Source organism: Medicago sativa, chromosome 5 (assembly GCF_051527215.1).
Source record: "Medicago sativa cultivar Bolivia chromosome 5, Bolivia_mono, whole genome shotgun sequence".
Taxonomy (NCBI): domain Eukaryota; kingdom Viridiplantae; phylum Streptophyta; class Magnoliopsida; order Fabales; family Fabaceae; genus Medicago; species Medicago sativa.
The window spans coordinates 2,594,780-2,613,108 of NC_140753.1; the positions used below are offsets into that span (position 1 = coordinate 2,594,780).

At 32.8% G+C, this 18,329-nt stretch overlaps 1 protein-coding gene across 1 annotated transcript; it reads left to right on the forward strand.

Annotated features, from left to right (window-relative positions):
* Positions 1 to 2,772: 2,772 nt before the first annotated feature.
* Positions 2,773 to 4,054, forward strand: LOC146919108 (60S ribosomal export protein NMD3-like). The gene has a single exon (XM_085712349.1). It carries the CDS (start codon positions 2,808 to 2,810, stop codon positions 3,810 to 3,812), a length of 1,005 nt encoding a protein of 334 aa, XP_085568475.1. The 5' UTR covers positions 2,773 to 2,807; the 3' UTR covers positions 3,813 to 4,054.
* Positions 4,055 to 18,329: the final 14,275 nt, after the last annotated feature.

Below are 18,329 nucleotides of genomic sequence, written 5' to 3' on the forward strand. Positions count from 1 at the left end.
ATGAAGGTTAAAAATGTGACCACCGTCCACAAAAACGTGTATTCTTGAGGAGAGACCACCGGCCAACGTGCGTGAGTTAACTCACGCATAGGCTAGTGGTGCGTGACTTAAGTCATGCATAGATTACAACGTGCGTTAGTTAAGTCACGCTGCGTGACTTAACTAACGCAAGGGCATGTTTGGTAGACTTGCAGGGCGCGAGCAAAATGTGTAGTGTGAAGAGCAAATTTCTAAATAAATAGATAGAAAAGTGAGTTCTGCAGCGTATTGCAATTGCAATTGGAGGAAAAAAAAATTAAAATTAGGTCAGAAAGTGGAGAAGATGGAGGAAGGGTGGCGTGCCGTTGCGAATGTACGTCAACAACATGTTTCTGAACTGCGTACTTTGTTTCATTTGGAGCAGGTCAGCGTTTGGAACCGTCTTGATAACCTTAATCACAATTTCATTAACATGTAGTTTTAAACCCTATTATAAAATATGAAACAACACAAAATAAAGTTAAAATATGTGAAAGATTACTAAAGACAATAAAACATGGTTATTTAAAATGTAATTTTATAATCTAAATTATAAAATCAATAGAAAAATATTTAAATTTAATTATCATTAACATTTAAATTATAAAGGAATGGTCCCCGTGAGCTTGGCTCAATTGGCAGGGACATTGCATAATTTATGCAGGGGTCGGGGTTTGAACCCCGGACACCCCACTTCTCCATATTTAATTGTGTGAGCTCTAGCCACTAGGCTACTAGACAAAAAAAATTATAAAGAAATGAATTAATTTTTCTTAAATGGTGGTTTAAAATTAATATATATCATAAATATATCTATTTATGTTAAAATAGATTAAAGTGTAGTACATATTTAATTATTAAGGGCGGGGGTTGTAATTCAAGCATCTTATAAGGGAGGGGAGTATAAATTTTACTTTTTAAAGGAGTGAAGTGTATATTTTAACATAATAGAGGAGGGGAGTGTAATTCAAGTATCTTTGAGAGGAGTGGAGTGTAAGCATCTTATAAGGGAGGGGAGTGTAATTCAAGTATCTTTGAGATGAGGGGAGTGTAATTTACTCTTTATTTTATCAAGCGTAATTCAAGTATCTTTGAGATGAGGGAAATGTATATTAGACATTTTGGATTATATAATCCGAAAAGCCATATTTTTTCTCCAATTGTTGACTTTTCATGGGGTGTTCGACACGTTTTGGATTTTATAATCCAAACTAGCTTAAATTTTTTTGGAATATATAGTACAAACTTATCTTATGCATTTCAACTTCAAGTTTCTTCAGGGTGCTTCACGTTACAAAAGTTTCATAAAAATTTGGATTATATAATCCAAACGTAGTTCGGATTATATAATCGGAAGAACAAGGGTATTTCGGGAAAAATAGGGCGTGCGAAAAACTTCTTTATGGATTTCAACTTCAAGTTTCTTCAGGGTGCTTCACGTTACAAAAGTTTCATAAAAATTTGGATTATATAATCCAAACGTAGTTCGGATTATATACGTTTGGATTATATAATCGGAAGAACAAGGGTATTTCGGGAAAAATAGGGAGTGCGAAAAACTTCTTTATGCATTTCAACTTCAAGTTTCTTCAGGGTGCTTCAAGTTTCATAAAAATTTGGCTTATATAATCCAAACATAGTTCAGATTATATAATCCGAAGAACAAGGGTATTTCGGGAAAAATAGGGCGTGCGAAAAACTTCTTTATGCATTTCAACTTCAAGTTTCTTCAGGGTGCTTCAAGTTTCATAAAAATTTGGATTATATAATCCAAACATAGTTCGGATTATATAATCCGAAGAACAAGGGTATTTCGGGAAAAATAGGGCGTGCGAAAAACTTCTTTATGCATTTCAACTTCAAGTTTCTTCAGGGTGCTTTACGTTACAAAAGTTTCATAAAAATTTGGATTATATAATCCAAACGTAGTTCGGATTATATAATCGGAAGAACAAGGGTATTTCGGGAAAAATAGGGCGTGCGAAAAACTTCTTTGTGGATTTCAACTTCAAGTTTCTTCAGGGTGCTTCACGTTACAAAAGTTTCATAAAAATTTGGATTATATAATCCAAACGTAGTTCGGATTATATACGTTTGGATTATATAATCGGAAGAACAATGGTATTTCGGGAAAAATAGGGCGTGCGAAAAACTTCTTTATGCATTTCAACTTCAAGTTTCTTCAGGGTGCTTCACGTTACAAAAGTTTCATAAAAATTTGGATTATATAATCCAAACGTAGTTCGGATTATATAATCGGAAGAACAAGGGTATTTCGGAAAAAATAGGAAGTGCAAAAAACGCATAGGGTGAGAAAAGTGATATTCAATACTCGATAGATAAATAAAGGGTCATGTTAACTTGTGCCCTTAGGGCACATGTTAAGGAACCTAAAAGAAGTAACTTTGCATTGGAAAATATAACATTTTGACTTTTAAGAAGTTGAATGCACGGCTTTTCATACTTATATTTCTTTAATAAGTTTCTTAACATGTGCCCTTGGGGAACCACTTTGGTGCCATTAATGGCACCAATGTCACCATACCATTACATCTCCACCACACACACACATCACACACACATTCCCACACACATTCACACACATCAACGACCAGGATTTCTCCAATGGCACCAATGGCACCTAAGCTAAGTCACTGAAGTATTTCCCGTGCCCTTGAGGGCACAAGTTAACATTTGCCATAAATAAATAGATAGAAAAGTGAGCTGTGCATGCAGCGTATTGCAAATTGCAATTTTCAAAAAATTAGGTCAGAAAGAAAGTGTCGAAGATGGAGGAAGGGTTTTGTGCTGTTGTGAATGTTCGTCAACAACATGTTTCTGAACTACGTACTTTGTTTCATTTGGAGCAGGTCAGCGTTTGGAACCGTCTTGATAGCCTTAGTAATATTCAGAAAATCAAATACAACACCGATGAAGGTTTGTCTTTCTGTTTCAATAGCATATCTGATGCTGCGGAAGTTGTCAATGTTATAGGGGACATGCTTCCTGCCCAGGTTCAGTGGAACACGATTCCTCCATGCCTTTTTTCTGTTGAAATCGTCCCAATTTGCTGCGGGGATTTGATTTTTCTGCCTCCTCGTAATATTGGTCCAAATATTGGTCCTATTGTCATTTGTACTAGGGTTGCTAGAACATTTACTTTGCTTGATCCATTTACCTTGACCCCCTATTTCTTAAAGGCTGATCAGTACTGGGATGCACCGTTCACGCCTTCATTCTCTAGGCATCAGTTAGTGGAATATGTTGTTCTCTGTATCGAGGAATTAGAGAAGGAGGAGGAGGAGGTGGAGGAGAATAAACAGAAGAAGAAGCTGTTTTTTTATGATGATGATGATTATCAAAATGGTGATTCTTATGCTACTTATGCTGCTGCTGCCAAAAAATATCGTTTAGCTAATGCCGTAGTTGCTCGTGTGAAAGATATTGGAAATAATAATCACACAACTTTTCAAATCAGGACTCATCTTGGTCGTATTTTAAAATCCGGTGACCATGCTCTTGGTTATGACCTGTCTGGAGGAAACCTTCCTGCTGCCATTTTGATTACCAAGATTAGTTATGCCGAAGAGGAGAATGGTAGAGTTGTTGTTGTTCAGGATAAGTGGGAATCTGATTATCAACTCTTCTTAAAAGATCTACAACAAGACCCTAAACTCCTCTTCGACCGAAGAGCAATCTACCGAAATCCAACCAACTGCCATCCATCTGGCCCACTCATCAGATCCCCCTTTTATAGACCTTTTTGTCCATTGGAGGATTTGCTTGATGGATGATCTACTTACAAGCTTAAACAAACATCACTTCTATTGATGTTTTGTTAGTTCCAATAACAAAAACAAGGAAGATGCTTTTTCATTTATTAGGTTTTTTCTATTTGCTGTTTCTGTTTCATGTTTATGTTTATGTTTATTCTGATAACAAGAACAACTACTTAAAAGGTTCTTTTCACTTACTTTGTTGCAATTTGCAATTTCTGTTTGATATTTATGTTTATTAGAACAAGTTATGTTTGATATTTATGTCCATCAATTATGAGATTGCTGAATTTGCTGATTGCATTTATATGACATTTTTAGATGTTCAGTTATATCATTATAGAGCTTGAAAATTATTTTGTCTCAAACCCCTTCACAATCTCATACTTTTTTTAAGTATACAATCCTGTCTCAAAGCCTTAGGAATGCAGATTTTGCAGCAAAACTGGCTGGTTTATACAACTCTTGCACTCAAACATGGCTAGTTTTACTTCTTTTCACTTGGTATTAGTATAGTAGACTAGAGTGGCACCAAACTGTATTAATGTGTGATATTTACTGCTGTAAAAGTCTCTTATGCAGAAAACTGCCTTAATGTGTGATATTTCACAACTTGCAAAGACTACATTAAGTGATGATTTTTATCATGGAATCTGCAAAGCTCTTGCTTGTTAAATATTCAATACTTGTTTTTGACCTTAATCATGTGCATTGGTTTTATAAACATCGGTTGTAGCTTATACACATAAAATCAACATCTAAGTGTTTGTACCCAAAAAAAAAAAAAAAAATCAACATCTAAGTGTGTTACACAAACCCAAATTAACATAAACAGATTTATCACTACTAAGAAACAGGAAGTTAGTGTTTTTATAATTATTTTTTTTTCATATTGGGGATTTTAAAGAACAAATTTATGTTTTTCCATTAGTTTTGATCCCTGGCATTTCATTTGTCATTCAAACTAGCTATGTTAGCTTTTTTAAACGAGTTGACGTCCCTGTTTCACAATATTAGATGTTTAACGATAGTGACTAAAATGACTAATAGAGTGTAGAGAGGAGGATTAAACATTGTTTTCGTTTGAGTTGGGGACTAGTGTGACAACATCTTACACTTTTAAAATGACTAAAATGGTTGTTTGCTCTTTTATTAAGTCAGTCAATATCTTCTAATATGCAATGCTTATATTGTTATACAATTTCTTGAAGTATATGTGCAAGTACTTGTAGGATGCAATAAATGGATTTTGACCTGTCTCTTGATGAAATGTTTGGTAGATAGGACTAAAAATATTACTATTATACGTATTAGGTGGTTAAGACAATGGTTAAGACAAAATCTTAACTATTTAACATATTAGTACTCTCAAATCATACAAGAATTTTCCAGTAGACACAGCTGCAACAACTCCTTTGTGTTAAGCAATTGAAGAAAGTGAAATATGGGGAAGAAGGAAAGCATAAGCTCCATTGGCGTCGTTCCCAATTTCATGTCGACAACAAAGAAATTACGTGTGTAGCCGCAGACGTAGAGTGAGTGAGAAAGGAACCATACATGTGCTATGCAATGCACATAACCAAGTCAGCTACCATAAGCAGCATGGTCTTCAACACATACACATAGCAGATGGTCTTCAACACATACACATAGCAGCAACCTCAGCTAACTAAGCTTAGGAACAGTTAATTACAAAGACCTGATCTTGAAGTTTATTCCTTACAAATGTAGCAACAAAATCCTGGGAACAGATCTCATCCAAGACTTAGAACCAAGACAAGATGCCTACAAATTACAAATGTTTTTACATCTCTTCATAAAAGCAACATGAAAATTGCTCTTCTCCCTTTCAAAATCGTTTATTCCTTTAAAAATGTTTACTATAAGTTAACTCACGTTCGGCTTTTTCAACGTCAGTTAACTCACGTAAACATGTGAATGAGTAAAACTAAAAAGAAGAAAGCAATTTCCAAACAACATTGACATTAATTCTCATGTAGAGGGATATTAATACTGATACAATCTAATGCTATGATCAATTTCTACTCGAGTAATGCTAAACACAGCAACATGTTTTAACGCGAATGGATCACGAACATATATCAACTAATGAAAAATCAGGGATTGGCATAAATTACGGAAGGCTTATAACACATTATGGAAGTCAATAAATAAAGGGGTGAGGCAATTGAGTGATGCTATATTTCCCGAACCATTTTGCTCACGATTATCCCGAATAAACTTATTGTTACATTTCTTTCACATATATACTACTATTATATTAAAAAAAAAACAAGGTCATGTGTCTAAAAGGAAAAGGGACACGCCCTCGAAGAAAAAATCCACCGTCACACGTTATTCCAGTATCCCTTTTAAACAACTCTATAACTCAATGTCTCATTCCAATCGAAAGCATATAAAGCTATATAAAATTAATAATTAGATGTGAAGTGGTTGTGGTCTTATATATATTGCTCAATTAATAGTTAAATAATGCAAGTTTTCACCAATAAAATAAATGCAAGTGGGGTGTTTGCATGCTTATCGGGACAAATTCGTGATACAACTTGTCGCGAGATTCAGCATTTTTCGAGCCAAATATACAGTCGGATAAATTCGCTATAAACTTTCTCGCGATAAACAGCATTATGCTTTCTACTCGCTATATCCAACGACGTACGAAATGCTCGCGAGCAAATAATTTAACCAATACCAAAATGTGGCTTTGCGGAAATCATGGAGGTTGGTGGAAACAATAAATATACTACATGACTTGATTACCTACGTTTAATGCACACGTTTAGTAATCAATTTAGTGTATTTAAAAAGTTTTAATGCACACGGTTAATAGCAATCAATTTAGTGTGTTTCAACCGTTCTAATGCATATGGTTAATGCAAACGTTTAATGCACACGTTTATAGCAATCAATTTTAAAGAAGACACGTGTTATTTTTTTCTCAAAAATTATAGTAAAATCATTTCAACGGCTCATGTAAGATTAAAAACGGACTTATGTAGACGAAGCATTCATGCAATCAAGGCATTAGTGGCCGTTCGATCTTGATCTGACGGTCAATAAAAAGTAGATTTAATTATATTTTTTTAATTCTTAAAATATCGAACTCAAATCAAGACCACACGGTCCATGGTAGATACCCAAAATCAATTAATTAATGCTTCAAAAAGATTTTAGGTGCTGAAGTGTTTTTTTTTTTGGGTAGTGTTAACTTGTGCTCTTAGGGCACATGTTAAGATATCCAAAAAAAGAAATATTCCCTTAAACTTTGTGCAATCAATTCATTAAAACATTAAAGATTCAATTTAATGCACGCATTCCAATACATTATTTTCACATTAGGCTTATAAACTTGTGCCTTAAGGGCACAAGTTAACATTTTCCTTTTTTTTTAGGTTTTTTCTTGGGACAGGGTAGTTGACTAGTAGTTGTTGTTATTCAGCCCCCACAAATCTTTTACAAATTAGACGACCGAAAATTAATTCAATAAATTGAACCAAAAATTGATCAAGTCATTGACTAGTTTTTTTTTATATAGAAAAGTCATTGATTAGTTATATATCGTGATTACACTATAGTCTAATTGATTTGGAATTGAACTGATTTTATAAACTTATTTTCCAACCGATTAAAATATGTTACAGGGTTCAAATCCCAACAACAACAACCAAGCCTTATCCCACTATGTGGGGTCGGTTACATTGATCAAATGACGTCATAGAGTTCTATCAAAGACCATATTTGGATTTAACTCATTGACCTCTAAATCTTTTCTAATGGTTTCTCGAATGGTTTTCTTAGGTCTTCCTCTACCTCTTTTAACATGACTCTCCTCCATTTGATCTATTCTTCTTACAACGGCATCTACGGGTCTTCTCTCTATATGTCCAAACCATCTAAGCCTATTTTCTACTAACTTTTCTACTATAGGTGCTACCCCCACTCTCTCTCTCTCTCTAATGGTGTCATTTCTAATTCTATCATGTCTAGTCTTACCACTTATCCGTCTTACCACTCATCCAGCGTAACATCCTCATCTCCGCTACACTTACTTTACTCTCGTGTTGGCTCTTAACCGCCCAACACTCCGTACCATACAACATTGCTGGTCTGACTGTTGTCCGATAGAACTTTCCTTTCAGCTTAAGTGGTACTACAAATAGATAACTACAAAAAAAAAAAAATTTACCACAAATGTCTTATCGAAGCCACATAATATATAACTACAAAAACAATAATCACATAATATAAGGAGATACATAACCTCTTCTTGCTACTACAATCATAACTGAACAATATTATCTATAAAAGAAATAAAATAACGTGATACATAACCTAATTAAACAATAAAAAAAAAAACTAAGCAATAAAAATGCTTCTTATCTCTCCCAAATTCTACCGTCTTTTCCAAAAACACAAACATGTGTTTTATGCATGAATATGTAAATAGTAGGCAATGAAGGAGAAGAGAGTGGCACCAAGGATTGAACCAAAAGAAACAGCATCACTACTGTTTGGTCCTGGGGCTGGACCTTCAACATGGTTTTGATTATATTGGTGATCAAGTGGTATGTCTCTGGTGCTGGCTGCTATGAGGACAACAACAAAAGCAACAATCTTCTTGGTCTCCATTGTGTATTTAGTACTAGTATTATGTCAATTACACAACAATATGAAATGATATGGAATTATATATGGGAGGGTTAATTTATAGTGGGAAGGACGCGTGTTGATTATTACTCCCCCATTTTACTCCAAAAAAAAAATTATTACTCCCTCATTTGTTGAGTTCAATGATATAATTATTTTATTAATTGTAGTTAATACAAAATTAAGTGAAATGAAATTCAATAAATATATTAATCAAAATAGAAAATAAAAATACTTCAATGAATATGATTTATTTTTTAGGCTTAAAGCCATTTCACGAGTGGCATCGCTAGCAAAATTCCACTACGATTGTTGAAAGTTTTGAAAATTTGACCCCACCACCTGCATGAATTTCGGGTATTAACAAGATTTGATTGGTCTAAATGAGTTTCGGGAAGCTTTCGGGAACAATTCTTTCCCTTTAAATAGCACCACTCTTTTTTTTAGGAAAATGCTAACTTGTGCCCTTAAGGCACAAGTTAATGTGTCAAATGTAGAAACTTTTTGTTGAAACTTGTGTATTGAATTCAATTTTTTAACTTTTAATTAATTGAAAGCACAAATTTTAAGAGAATATTTCTATTTCTTGATTGTTTAACATGTGTCCTTAGGGCACAAGATAACATGACCCTTTTTTTTATTGTAGTTATCAATAATGGCAATATCAGCTACACGTGGAAGGAGTGGAATGAGCAGCAATCATTGGGCTAGTATTAATAAGGGGGTAATAGTCACTTTAGTCCCTGAATATGTAATGATTAGTCATTTTAGTCCTTCATTGTATCAAAATTTTAAAATAGTCCTTAATTGTGCATTATGTTAGTCAAAATAGTCCTTGACACTAAAATAACCTCTCAATGTTCACAATAACTCTTCATATAGGGACTAAAATGACAATAAACATGTACTTATAAGGACTAATATGACAATAAGTAAGTATATTGGAGGACTAATCTGACAATATTAATGAAATATTTTAACGTTAAGGACTATTTTGACTAACAAAATGCACAATCAGTGACTACTTTGAAGTTTTGATACATTGAAGGACTATTTTGACTACTCATTACAATTTCAGGGACCAAAGTGACTATTACCCCATTAATAAGGTTGCATTTTTTATATTAAAAAAAAAAACATAGAAACATGGGTTTCATTGAGAAACTTTTGACAATATTTCAAAATATTTTATGTTTTTATCAAAAGTTTCTCAATTAGACGCATGTTTCTAAGTTTTTTTTTCACATGATGAGAGACTTAATTGAGAAGTATTTGACAAAGATAGAGACTATTTTGAAATATTAATAAAGTCAAGGACTAATTTGAGAATCACAAGACAGAGACCAAATTGGTGGTTTACTCGAAAAGAGTATGAAGAGGGATAAATGAGCAAGTCTTACATAGGCACAAATACAAATGAAAAATGCTTGGACACACTCACATAAATTGAGAGAAATAAATGAGAAAAAATTTAGTCACATCATTCAATTATTTTCTCTTTTAATTTTTTCAATTTATGTGTGTGTGTGTGTGTCTAACCACTTTTTATTTTGTGTTTGTCTCTAAGTAAGTATTTCTAAATAAGTTAGAAATAAAGTTGATTTGATGTGTTGATCGATATAAAACAAAAAATAAAAGAAATAGATTTGTTAAAAAAAAGAAGAAAGGAGTATTGATTATTTTTTTTTGAAAGGAGTCTTGATTATTTTAAAAGTATCAAAGTATCCGTGATTAAAAATTCTTTAATCAAGATTATTTTATTGTTAATTTTTTTCATTTAATTGTATTTTTAAAGGATTTAACTGTTAAATGTAATTAGAAGTATTAAATTTAATTAATTAAAATTACTCAGAAAATTATCTCAAGTGCACCCTCACAATGGCGAGTGTTGATCTTGAGAAATCTGGAAATCTTGTTTATGGATATGGTTAAATGATCGTGAGTGATGAACAGATGTGGTGTGGGATGAGGGGTATTTAAGGAGATTCACCAACCATCAGATACGTCGCCCTAAAGCATCGGCGACCACCACCTTCGTATCACCACCGCTCGCAGCTCCTCACCTATCCCACCATGCATCTTCGCTGGTGTTGGTATGAAAATGATTAATTTAGTTTTTTTTTTTTTAAAGAAAATCTGAATTTTTTATGATGAATGGATGAAGAATGATGATGATGAAGATGAAGGTATGAAGAAGAGGATGAGTATTTAAAAAAAAACTGAGTTTGAAAAAAAAATTCAATTATTTTATTTCATTATTAATTATTTTGCATTTTTCGTTTTTAAAAAAATCAGTAATTATTGCAAAAGAGCTAATTTAGGGGACTAAATTTTTCATTTTTTAACAGGTGTCAAAATTGCAACATTTTGTAACTTATGGGGTCAAAAGTACACTTAAGCCTTTTAAAAATAGGTCAAATGTTCTATTTAAAATCCTTAGTACAAAATAGACTTACGAGCTAATAGGTCAGACTAGACTTTTAAAAAGGTTAGGTCTACTTAAACTGTACTTTAACATACTAGTATATCATGCTTAAGCTTTAATATTTTAAACCAGATCGGACTTATTTAAACAAATTTTGGCTCGTCCCGCCCTATTCACACCCCTGCATAGGAGTAATGTGTTTAAACCATTTTAATGCAATGGGCACGGTTAATTCAAATGTTTAATGCAACAATTATAACGATAAATTTTAACGGAAACACATGTTATTGTACTATTTCCGAACATTATCAGTAATAACATAAGAAAAATAGAAGGTTGTACTTGTGTATGATTAAAATGAACTTGTAAAAATACATAGATCAATTAATTAACGGGAAATATTAACTTGTACCCTTGGGGTACAAGTTAAAGAACTAAAAGTAGAAGTTTTTTCTTGAAAATTGTGCATTCAATGTATTGAAAGTTTTAAAAGTTATATTTTCAACATAAAATTTATTACTTAATTCTATTTTAAGTTCCTTATTGGAAAATGTTAACTTGCCCTTGCGGCATAAGTTAAAGAATTAACTAGACTTTCGACCCGTGCGTCGCACGGGTTTTCTCGACTATAATAGAGACCAATAAATAATCTTTAACCTGTAAGATCATTAATATGGTAGAAAATATTTTCTTCAAAAAAAAATGCAAGCAGATAGGAATGAAATTGGTGTGCAATGCATTTTTTTAGATGGAATTTGTTGGGGTAAATAATTGCAAACCTAATAAAGCAAATGAGCGGGAAAAAATCAGGTTAAGTTGCTGCAGACGTAACAAAATTAATAAATAAGGATGTAAAAAAAAAAGGCATGAAATTAAAAAAAAATCCAAAAAAAAGTGTAAAATTCTTGACAAAAAAAAGAGTATAAAATATAAGGATCATACGTGATCATTGATATGGTAGAAAATATTTTCTTCAACAAAAAAAAAGGCGGCAAGCGGATAGGAATGAAATTGGTGTGCAATGCACTCTTTTAGATGGAATTTGTTAGGTTAAATAACTGCAAACCTAATAAAGTAAATGATCGGGAAAAAATTAGGTTAAGTTGTTGCAGACGTAACAAAATTAATAAATAAGGATCTCAAAAAAAAAGCATGAAATTAAAAAAAATCCAAAAAAAAAAAGTGTAAAATTCTTGAAAAAAAAAGTATGAAATAGAAGGATCATACGTGATCATTGATATGGTAGAAAATATTTTCTTCAACAAAAAAACGGCAAGCGGATAGGAATGAAATTGGTGTGCAATGCATTTTTTTAGATGGAATTTGTTAGGTTAAATAATTGCAAACCTAGTAAAGCAAATGAGCGGGAAAAAATTAGGTTAAGTTGTTGCAGACGTAACAAAATTAATAAATAAGGATGCTTAACTATTTTAGGCACAAGTTTTATTTTAATCGGTTTTCCTCTATGCCCCAATGCATTGACTAAAAACCAACCGAGCAACAATTAATTTAACAAATTGAACCAAAAATTGATCAAGTCGTTGATTGGAATTGAACTCATTTTATTTATTTATGTTCGGTTGAACCATAATCGAATTACTGTCCGAGAGGTTTTGCCTATTTCACAATGATCTTGGATATTGGTTTCAAAAATTTGAATACAAATTCTTGTCCAAACCACATAATATATAACTAGAAAGGAAAAAAACGCATAATAGAAGGGAACAGAACTTCTTGGTGCTACAATTATTATCGAACAATATCATCCAGAAAAACTTGAGCAATAAAATTACAACCTATCTCTTCTCAATTTGAATTATGCATGATTACACAAATAGTAGGCAACAAAGGAGAAGAGAGGGACACCAAGGATTGAACCAAGAGAAGCAGCATCACTACTTGGTCCTGGAGCTGGGGCTGGCCCACCGACATGGCGATGATGGTGGTGGTGATCACGTGCCATGACGGCGCTTATGGCAGCTAAGAGGACAACAACAATAGCAACAATCATTATCTTCATTGGGAGAAGGGTTAATTAGAAAAAGGAAATATGAATGAGTTTGAATCATGGGAGAAGGGTTAATTTATAGTGGAAATAACGTGTGCTATTGTTATGAGACTTTAATTTTGTAATTAAAGATTTTACTCGTATTTCCAAATTTAAATACCCATTAATATTGAATAATTTTTGCATTGTTCCCTAAAAAAAAAAATTGGCATTGTGAAAAGGTTAATGCTCAGTAAAAGATTGTACTTTCGATCCGGAATTTTCGCACGGGGAGTGGAATCAAAAAAAAAGGGGAATTAGTCACTTTTGTCCCTGAATAGGGAACGATTCGTCAATTTAGTCCCTGAATGCAGATAATATGCAAAACAGTCCCTGCATGGTCAATTTCAGGGACTAAAGTGACTAACGAAGTCTACATTCAGGGACTAAATTGACTAACGGAGTCTGCATTCAGGGACTAAATTGACTAACAAAGTCTACATTCAGGGACTATTTTGCAATTTATCTGCATTCAGGGACTAAATTGACGAATCGTTCCCCATTCAGGGACTAAAGTGACTAATTCCCAAAAAAAAAACAGAAATAAGTGAAGGAAGGGAAAAATAACTGAAAATATATTGCTACAAAGTTTTTTAGAGAAAGAAGTATTTTTTTTTTGTATAAAAAAATAAAGAGAAAGAAGTATTTTTTTTTAGTGTTAACTTATGTCTCTAGAGCACATATTAAGAAATCCAAAAGAAAAAATATTTTCTAAAATTTTGTGCATTTAATTGATTAAAAAGTTAAAGATTAAATGCAATACAGACATTCCAATAAATTATTTCTATATTTGAATCATTAACTTGTGCCTTGAGGGCACAAGTTAACATTTTTTTTAAGGAAAATGTTAACTAGTGCCCCCAAACACTGGTTAAAGAAATATAAAAGGGAATGTTTTCTTGAAAATTGTGTATTTTACTTTTTGAAACCCGAAAAAGTTTTGTTTTTAAGACCAAGTGCAATGGTGTTGAATGGTGGTGTTGAAAACAAGGTTCAACACTTGGTCCCTTTGCAATGGAGTGTTGAAGTTGGGGGGAAAATGATGTGGAGGAAAAAGGAGTTGAATGTATTCAAATAAGTTGAAGTCTGCAAAGGGGGACCCGTAGCCGCCACGTGTTGATTTTTTACTGGCCTGCAGCGCGCGTGAGGACAGCAGTGACGCAGAGAGAGAGTGTTGAAAGCTTTAACACGTGGCAAAATCTGATTGGCTGTCTGGATTTTACTCATTTTAATAATTTGAACTCAATTATTTCATTGCAAATTAAAAAAAAATTACCAAAATTCATGATTTTTTTTTGTCTATAAATATAGACTTGATTCATTTGATTTGGACACAAAAAAAAACCGAAATTTTCCATTATCTTAATATTATTATTATCTTTCTATTAGTTTTTCTTTTGAAGTTTTAATCTGGTTTTTACGAGTTGTGTGATCCAGATGTTCATCACGAATTGCAAGCAGATCTAGTGAAACACATATGGGAAAAGTTTGGAAAGTTTCGTAATTGGAGATGATTTGTATCATACTAATTAAGCTACTTGTGTTTTGTGTGCTTAGTTTGTTGTCTTGCATTTGAAGTTATTTGCATGCCGCGTGATTAGTTTGTTGTATTGCATTTTAAGTTAAGAAAATAAAAATAAATTATTTAAATAGATTTTGTTTTTACAAAAAACTAAAAAATAAATTATTTTTTTAAGGATAAAAAATAAATTGTTAAGTGTTTATTATTTTAATTTAATTATAATCGATAATTGTAATTTTATGTAATAAAAAAACAAAAATATAAAATTAAATAAGAATAGGAAATAAAAAGTGGTGGGATAGAGTGTTGAATGAAAAACCATTGGAGAGTGTAAAAGTTGAATGAGTGTTGAATTATTAGGTGGAAGAGAGAGAAAATGATGTGGAGTGTTTGGAAGAGAAAAAGTGGGTGTTGAGAGTGTCAACCATTGTAAATGGTCTAATGCTGACTTTGATTTTTCTTTCCATTTTCAGCTGCTGAACTAGTGCACCAGAGGCATCGGTTAACATAACCCTTTTTTAATAGCAGAGAAAGAAGTTGAACTTTGGAAATAGGAGTGAGTGAATGTGAGTGGATTCAACTTTTATTTTATGGCAAATTCTTGCTATTTACCCATCAATAAAATGCGTGGAGTTTATCAAATGATTGAGTTCAATGGTTAATATATTAACAAAAAAATGAATTGTTAACGAAGAACAATTTTTGGTCCAACGATATTTAGTTTAAGCATCTTTTTACTGAATACTATAGGGTTAACAACAAAAAACAATGTAGAGTTAATTGACACAAATCAAAATCATTTATTTGTATATCTGTCTTTTGTTGATAAGTGTAGTTGTCACCTAATTTTATACTGCACTCCCTATATATAGTAATGTTTTTTTTTTGGGTACAAATATCGTAAAAATATCAAGTTTCACATTTATATATATAAAAAAATCGAACAAAATAACAATCACTTTTACATCCCTTAAAAAAATTACTTTTACATAAAAGAAAAATTGATTATTTTAATTTATATCTTTTAATCAGGCTTTCTAGCTTCAACCGTCCCTTATGTTGACATCCATGACCTTCAACTCACTGTTAAAGATGTTCTCAATAGTCTAACACCCCACAACAACATGCTTTACACCATTTTACCTACAGAGGTTGCCAATAATATCAACAATCTCAAGGTCCGTTTTCATGATGCCATAGGAGACTCTTTCATTTGGTCTCCCAACAAGAATGAAGTCTACACAGCTAAGAGTGGATATGATTGGCTCCTTTCCCGTTCAGCCTCTGGTAACACCGCCACTTCTCACCAATCTTGGCCCTGGATTTGGAAATTGCACCTTCCGGAGAAATATAAATTCCTTGTGTGGTTGGCTAGGCCCTTTCTTTATTAATGCACAAGAATATTGCTCAATCAGCCATTTGCTCTCGCTGCAATCACCAGGAAGAGACCTTCCTTCACTGCATCCGTGACTGTCCTCATTCCTCCAAAATTTGGCGTCGCATTGGATTCAATACCGATGCTTTCTTTGCGGAAAATAACACTTATGACTGGTTAAAGAATGGTCTGATGGGCTCTCAACATCACAATTTCTCAGATGGTGTGTGGTGGGTGTAACGCCCTCCTTGTTATTTAATTATTTTTCTTGAGATAGAGCCGAATTATATGATTTATTTAATTATGTGATATGTTGATATTTTATTGAGTGGCTTTATTTTATTATTTATTACAATATATTTAGTGGGAGAATATAATTAGTGGAAGAATATATTTAGTGGGAGAATATATTTAGTGGAAGTATATATTTAGTGGAGAAATATAATTATTTAGAATAATGAGGCTTTGGGGCAGAATTGGAATTAAGAGAAAATAAATAGGTTAAGGTTTATATAAAGAGGAGAGTCAGAGTTAGAAAAGAGGGATTACGTGCAAACTGTTTTTGGGAGAAAGAGGAGAAACCTAGAGAAAGAGGAGAAACCAGAGAAGAGAAGTCTGTAGAATCCTTGCAATCAATCAATCTAAGGTAAGGGTGGGACTATCATTCAATAATCTTGGGTCTATGATTCTGGAAATTTCACTTAACATGTTGTAGGTTTAGTTTTTGAGAATTGGAGAATTAGGGTTAAGAGTGATAATTGATGATTTATGTTATGTTGTTGTTGATTTGTGGTTGTCGATGATTGTTGTTGTTAATGTCATATTATGAATTGGGTATGAATTATGTTGAGTTGTTGTTGTTGATTGTGATAATTTTGAATGAATGTGAAGTTTGAATAATATAAGTTGCTTTTCCTGATTTTTTCTTATCTCTGCCCTGAATTTTGAAATAGAAAACTGGTATTGATCGGTATAGAATTGGTCTTAGGTGTAAACACGAAAGTTGTAGGTATGGATGTTAGTTTTCTAATGTCGTTGGTCTGACGTCAAAATGATTTATAGAACTTGAGTTATGGTCAAATTACTACACGTAGGTCACAGTGAATTTTTATGGACTTTTTGCACAACTTTTTCGATTTCGAAACAAAAACTGGTATTGATCGGTACAAAATTGGCCTTGGGTGTAAATATGAAAGTTTTAGATAATTTTGTTAGCTTTCTAGCGGCTTTGGTTTGACATGGAAATATGTTATGTATAATTTATTATGTTTTTACAAAATTGCAAGATGAATTGTTGATGTTTGAATACGATGTTATATGATGAATGGTTGATGTTTGAATATAATATTAACGATGATCTGTGAAGTTATTATAAGATGGTTTAATGTTGTTACTGATGATATATATAATCGTATATGCATTATGTGAATTATAAGTGATGTTTTGAGACGATGATTACATTTTGATATTGTTATATCTTGAGATTATTGATGTGCTGCCATGTTGCTGTTTACTATTGATTAAAGTTGCATGTGTCGATCTAAGATGTGAGATGTTGATCCAAATTATTGGAGTCATATAAAACGTTCATGTTGTCTAAGTTGTAAGATGTTGAGTCCATGCATACTCATTTAAAGACGAGGGTTCATGCCCTAGGAGCTTTTGCTCAATAAAGACGAGGGCTCATGCCCTAGGAGCTTTTGCACAATAGTGACGAGGGCTCATGCCCTAGGAGTATATTTATGCTCAAAAAGCGATGAGGGCTTATGCCCTAGAATGGTACCGCATGCATGAGTAAAATGATAGAGTTGCATAGTCGAGTTAAGTTGCATTGTCGAGTCAAGTTATTAAGTTGATTTATGAAGTTGATATTGATGTTGATTATGAAGTTGATTATGATGATGATAATGATGCTACATGACCATTGTTATGATATGTTGATGATGTTTATGTTGTTAAATATAATTGTTGAATTATATGCTTAGCATTATTGTTTGTGAATCTCACCCCATCTGCTTGGAAATGTTGCTCTTCGTATGAGTAACTTGCAGGTGATCGAGAATAAGTAGCTGTTGATTTCTGTCGTGAGTGACTATCTCTCATTGTGTCTTTAGGTGCTCTGATACGTAACGGGATGAGAACTTTTGTGGCTATTTTCTATTCCTTACGTACTGCTTATGATTTTACATGACTATGATTTAGTTTTTGGATTATTACGAGATGTTTTGATGAGGCCTTTGTGCCAAGACTAATTATGTTGTTGAATTAAAATCCGCTGCGAAGTTTTTGAATATTTATGTTGACCAATTTATGAAGGATGAATTGTTATTTATTCCATTTATGATTTTTAAGAAGTGTAGCATTCCGTTTATGTTGAATGACTCTGATTTATATGTGAAATTTTTATGTTGGGAAAACGGGGTGTTATAGTGGGTGTGGTGGCACCGCAACTTAATATGTCTCGACAACGAAGAGTGGTCACTAAATCGCCTTACCGT

Coding starts and splice junctions, on each gene's coding strand:
- LOC146919108 (XM_085712349.1), top strand. CDS start 2,808: ATGGAGGAAGGGTTTTGTGCTGTTGTGAATGTTCGTCAACAACATGTT.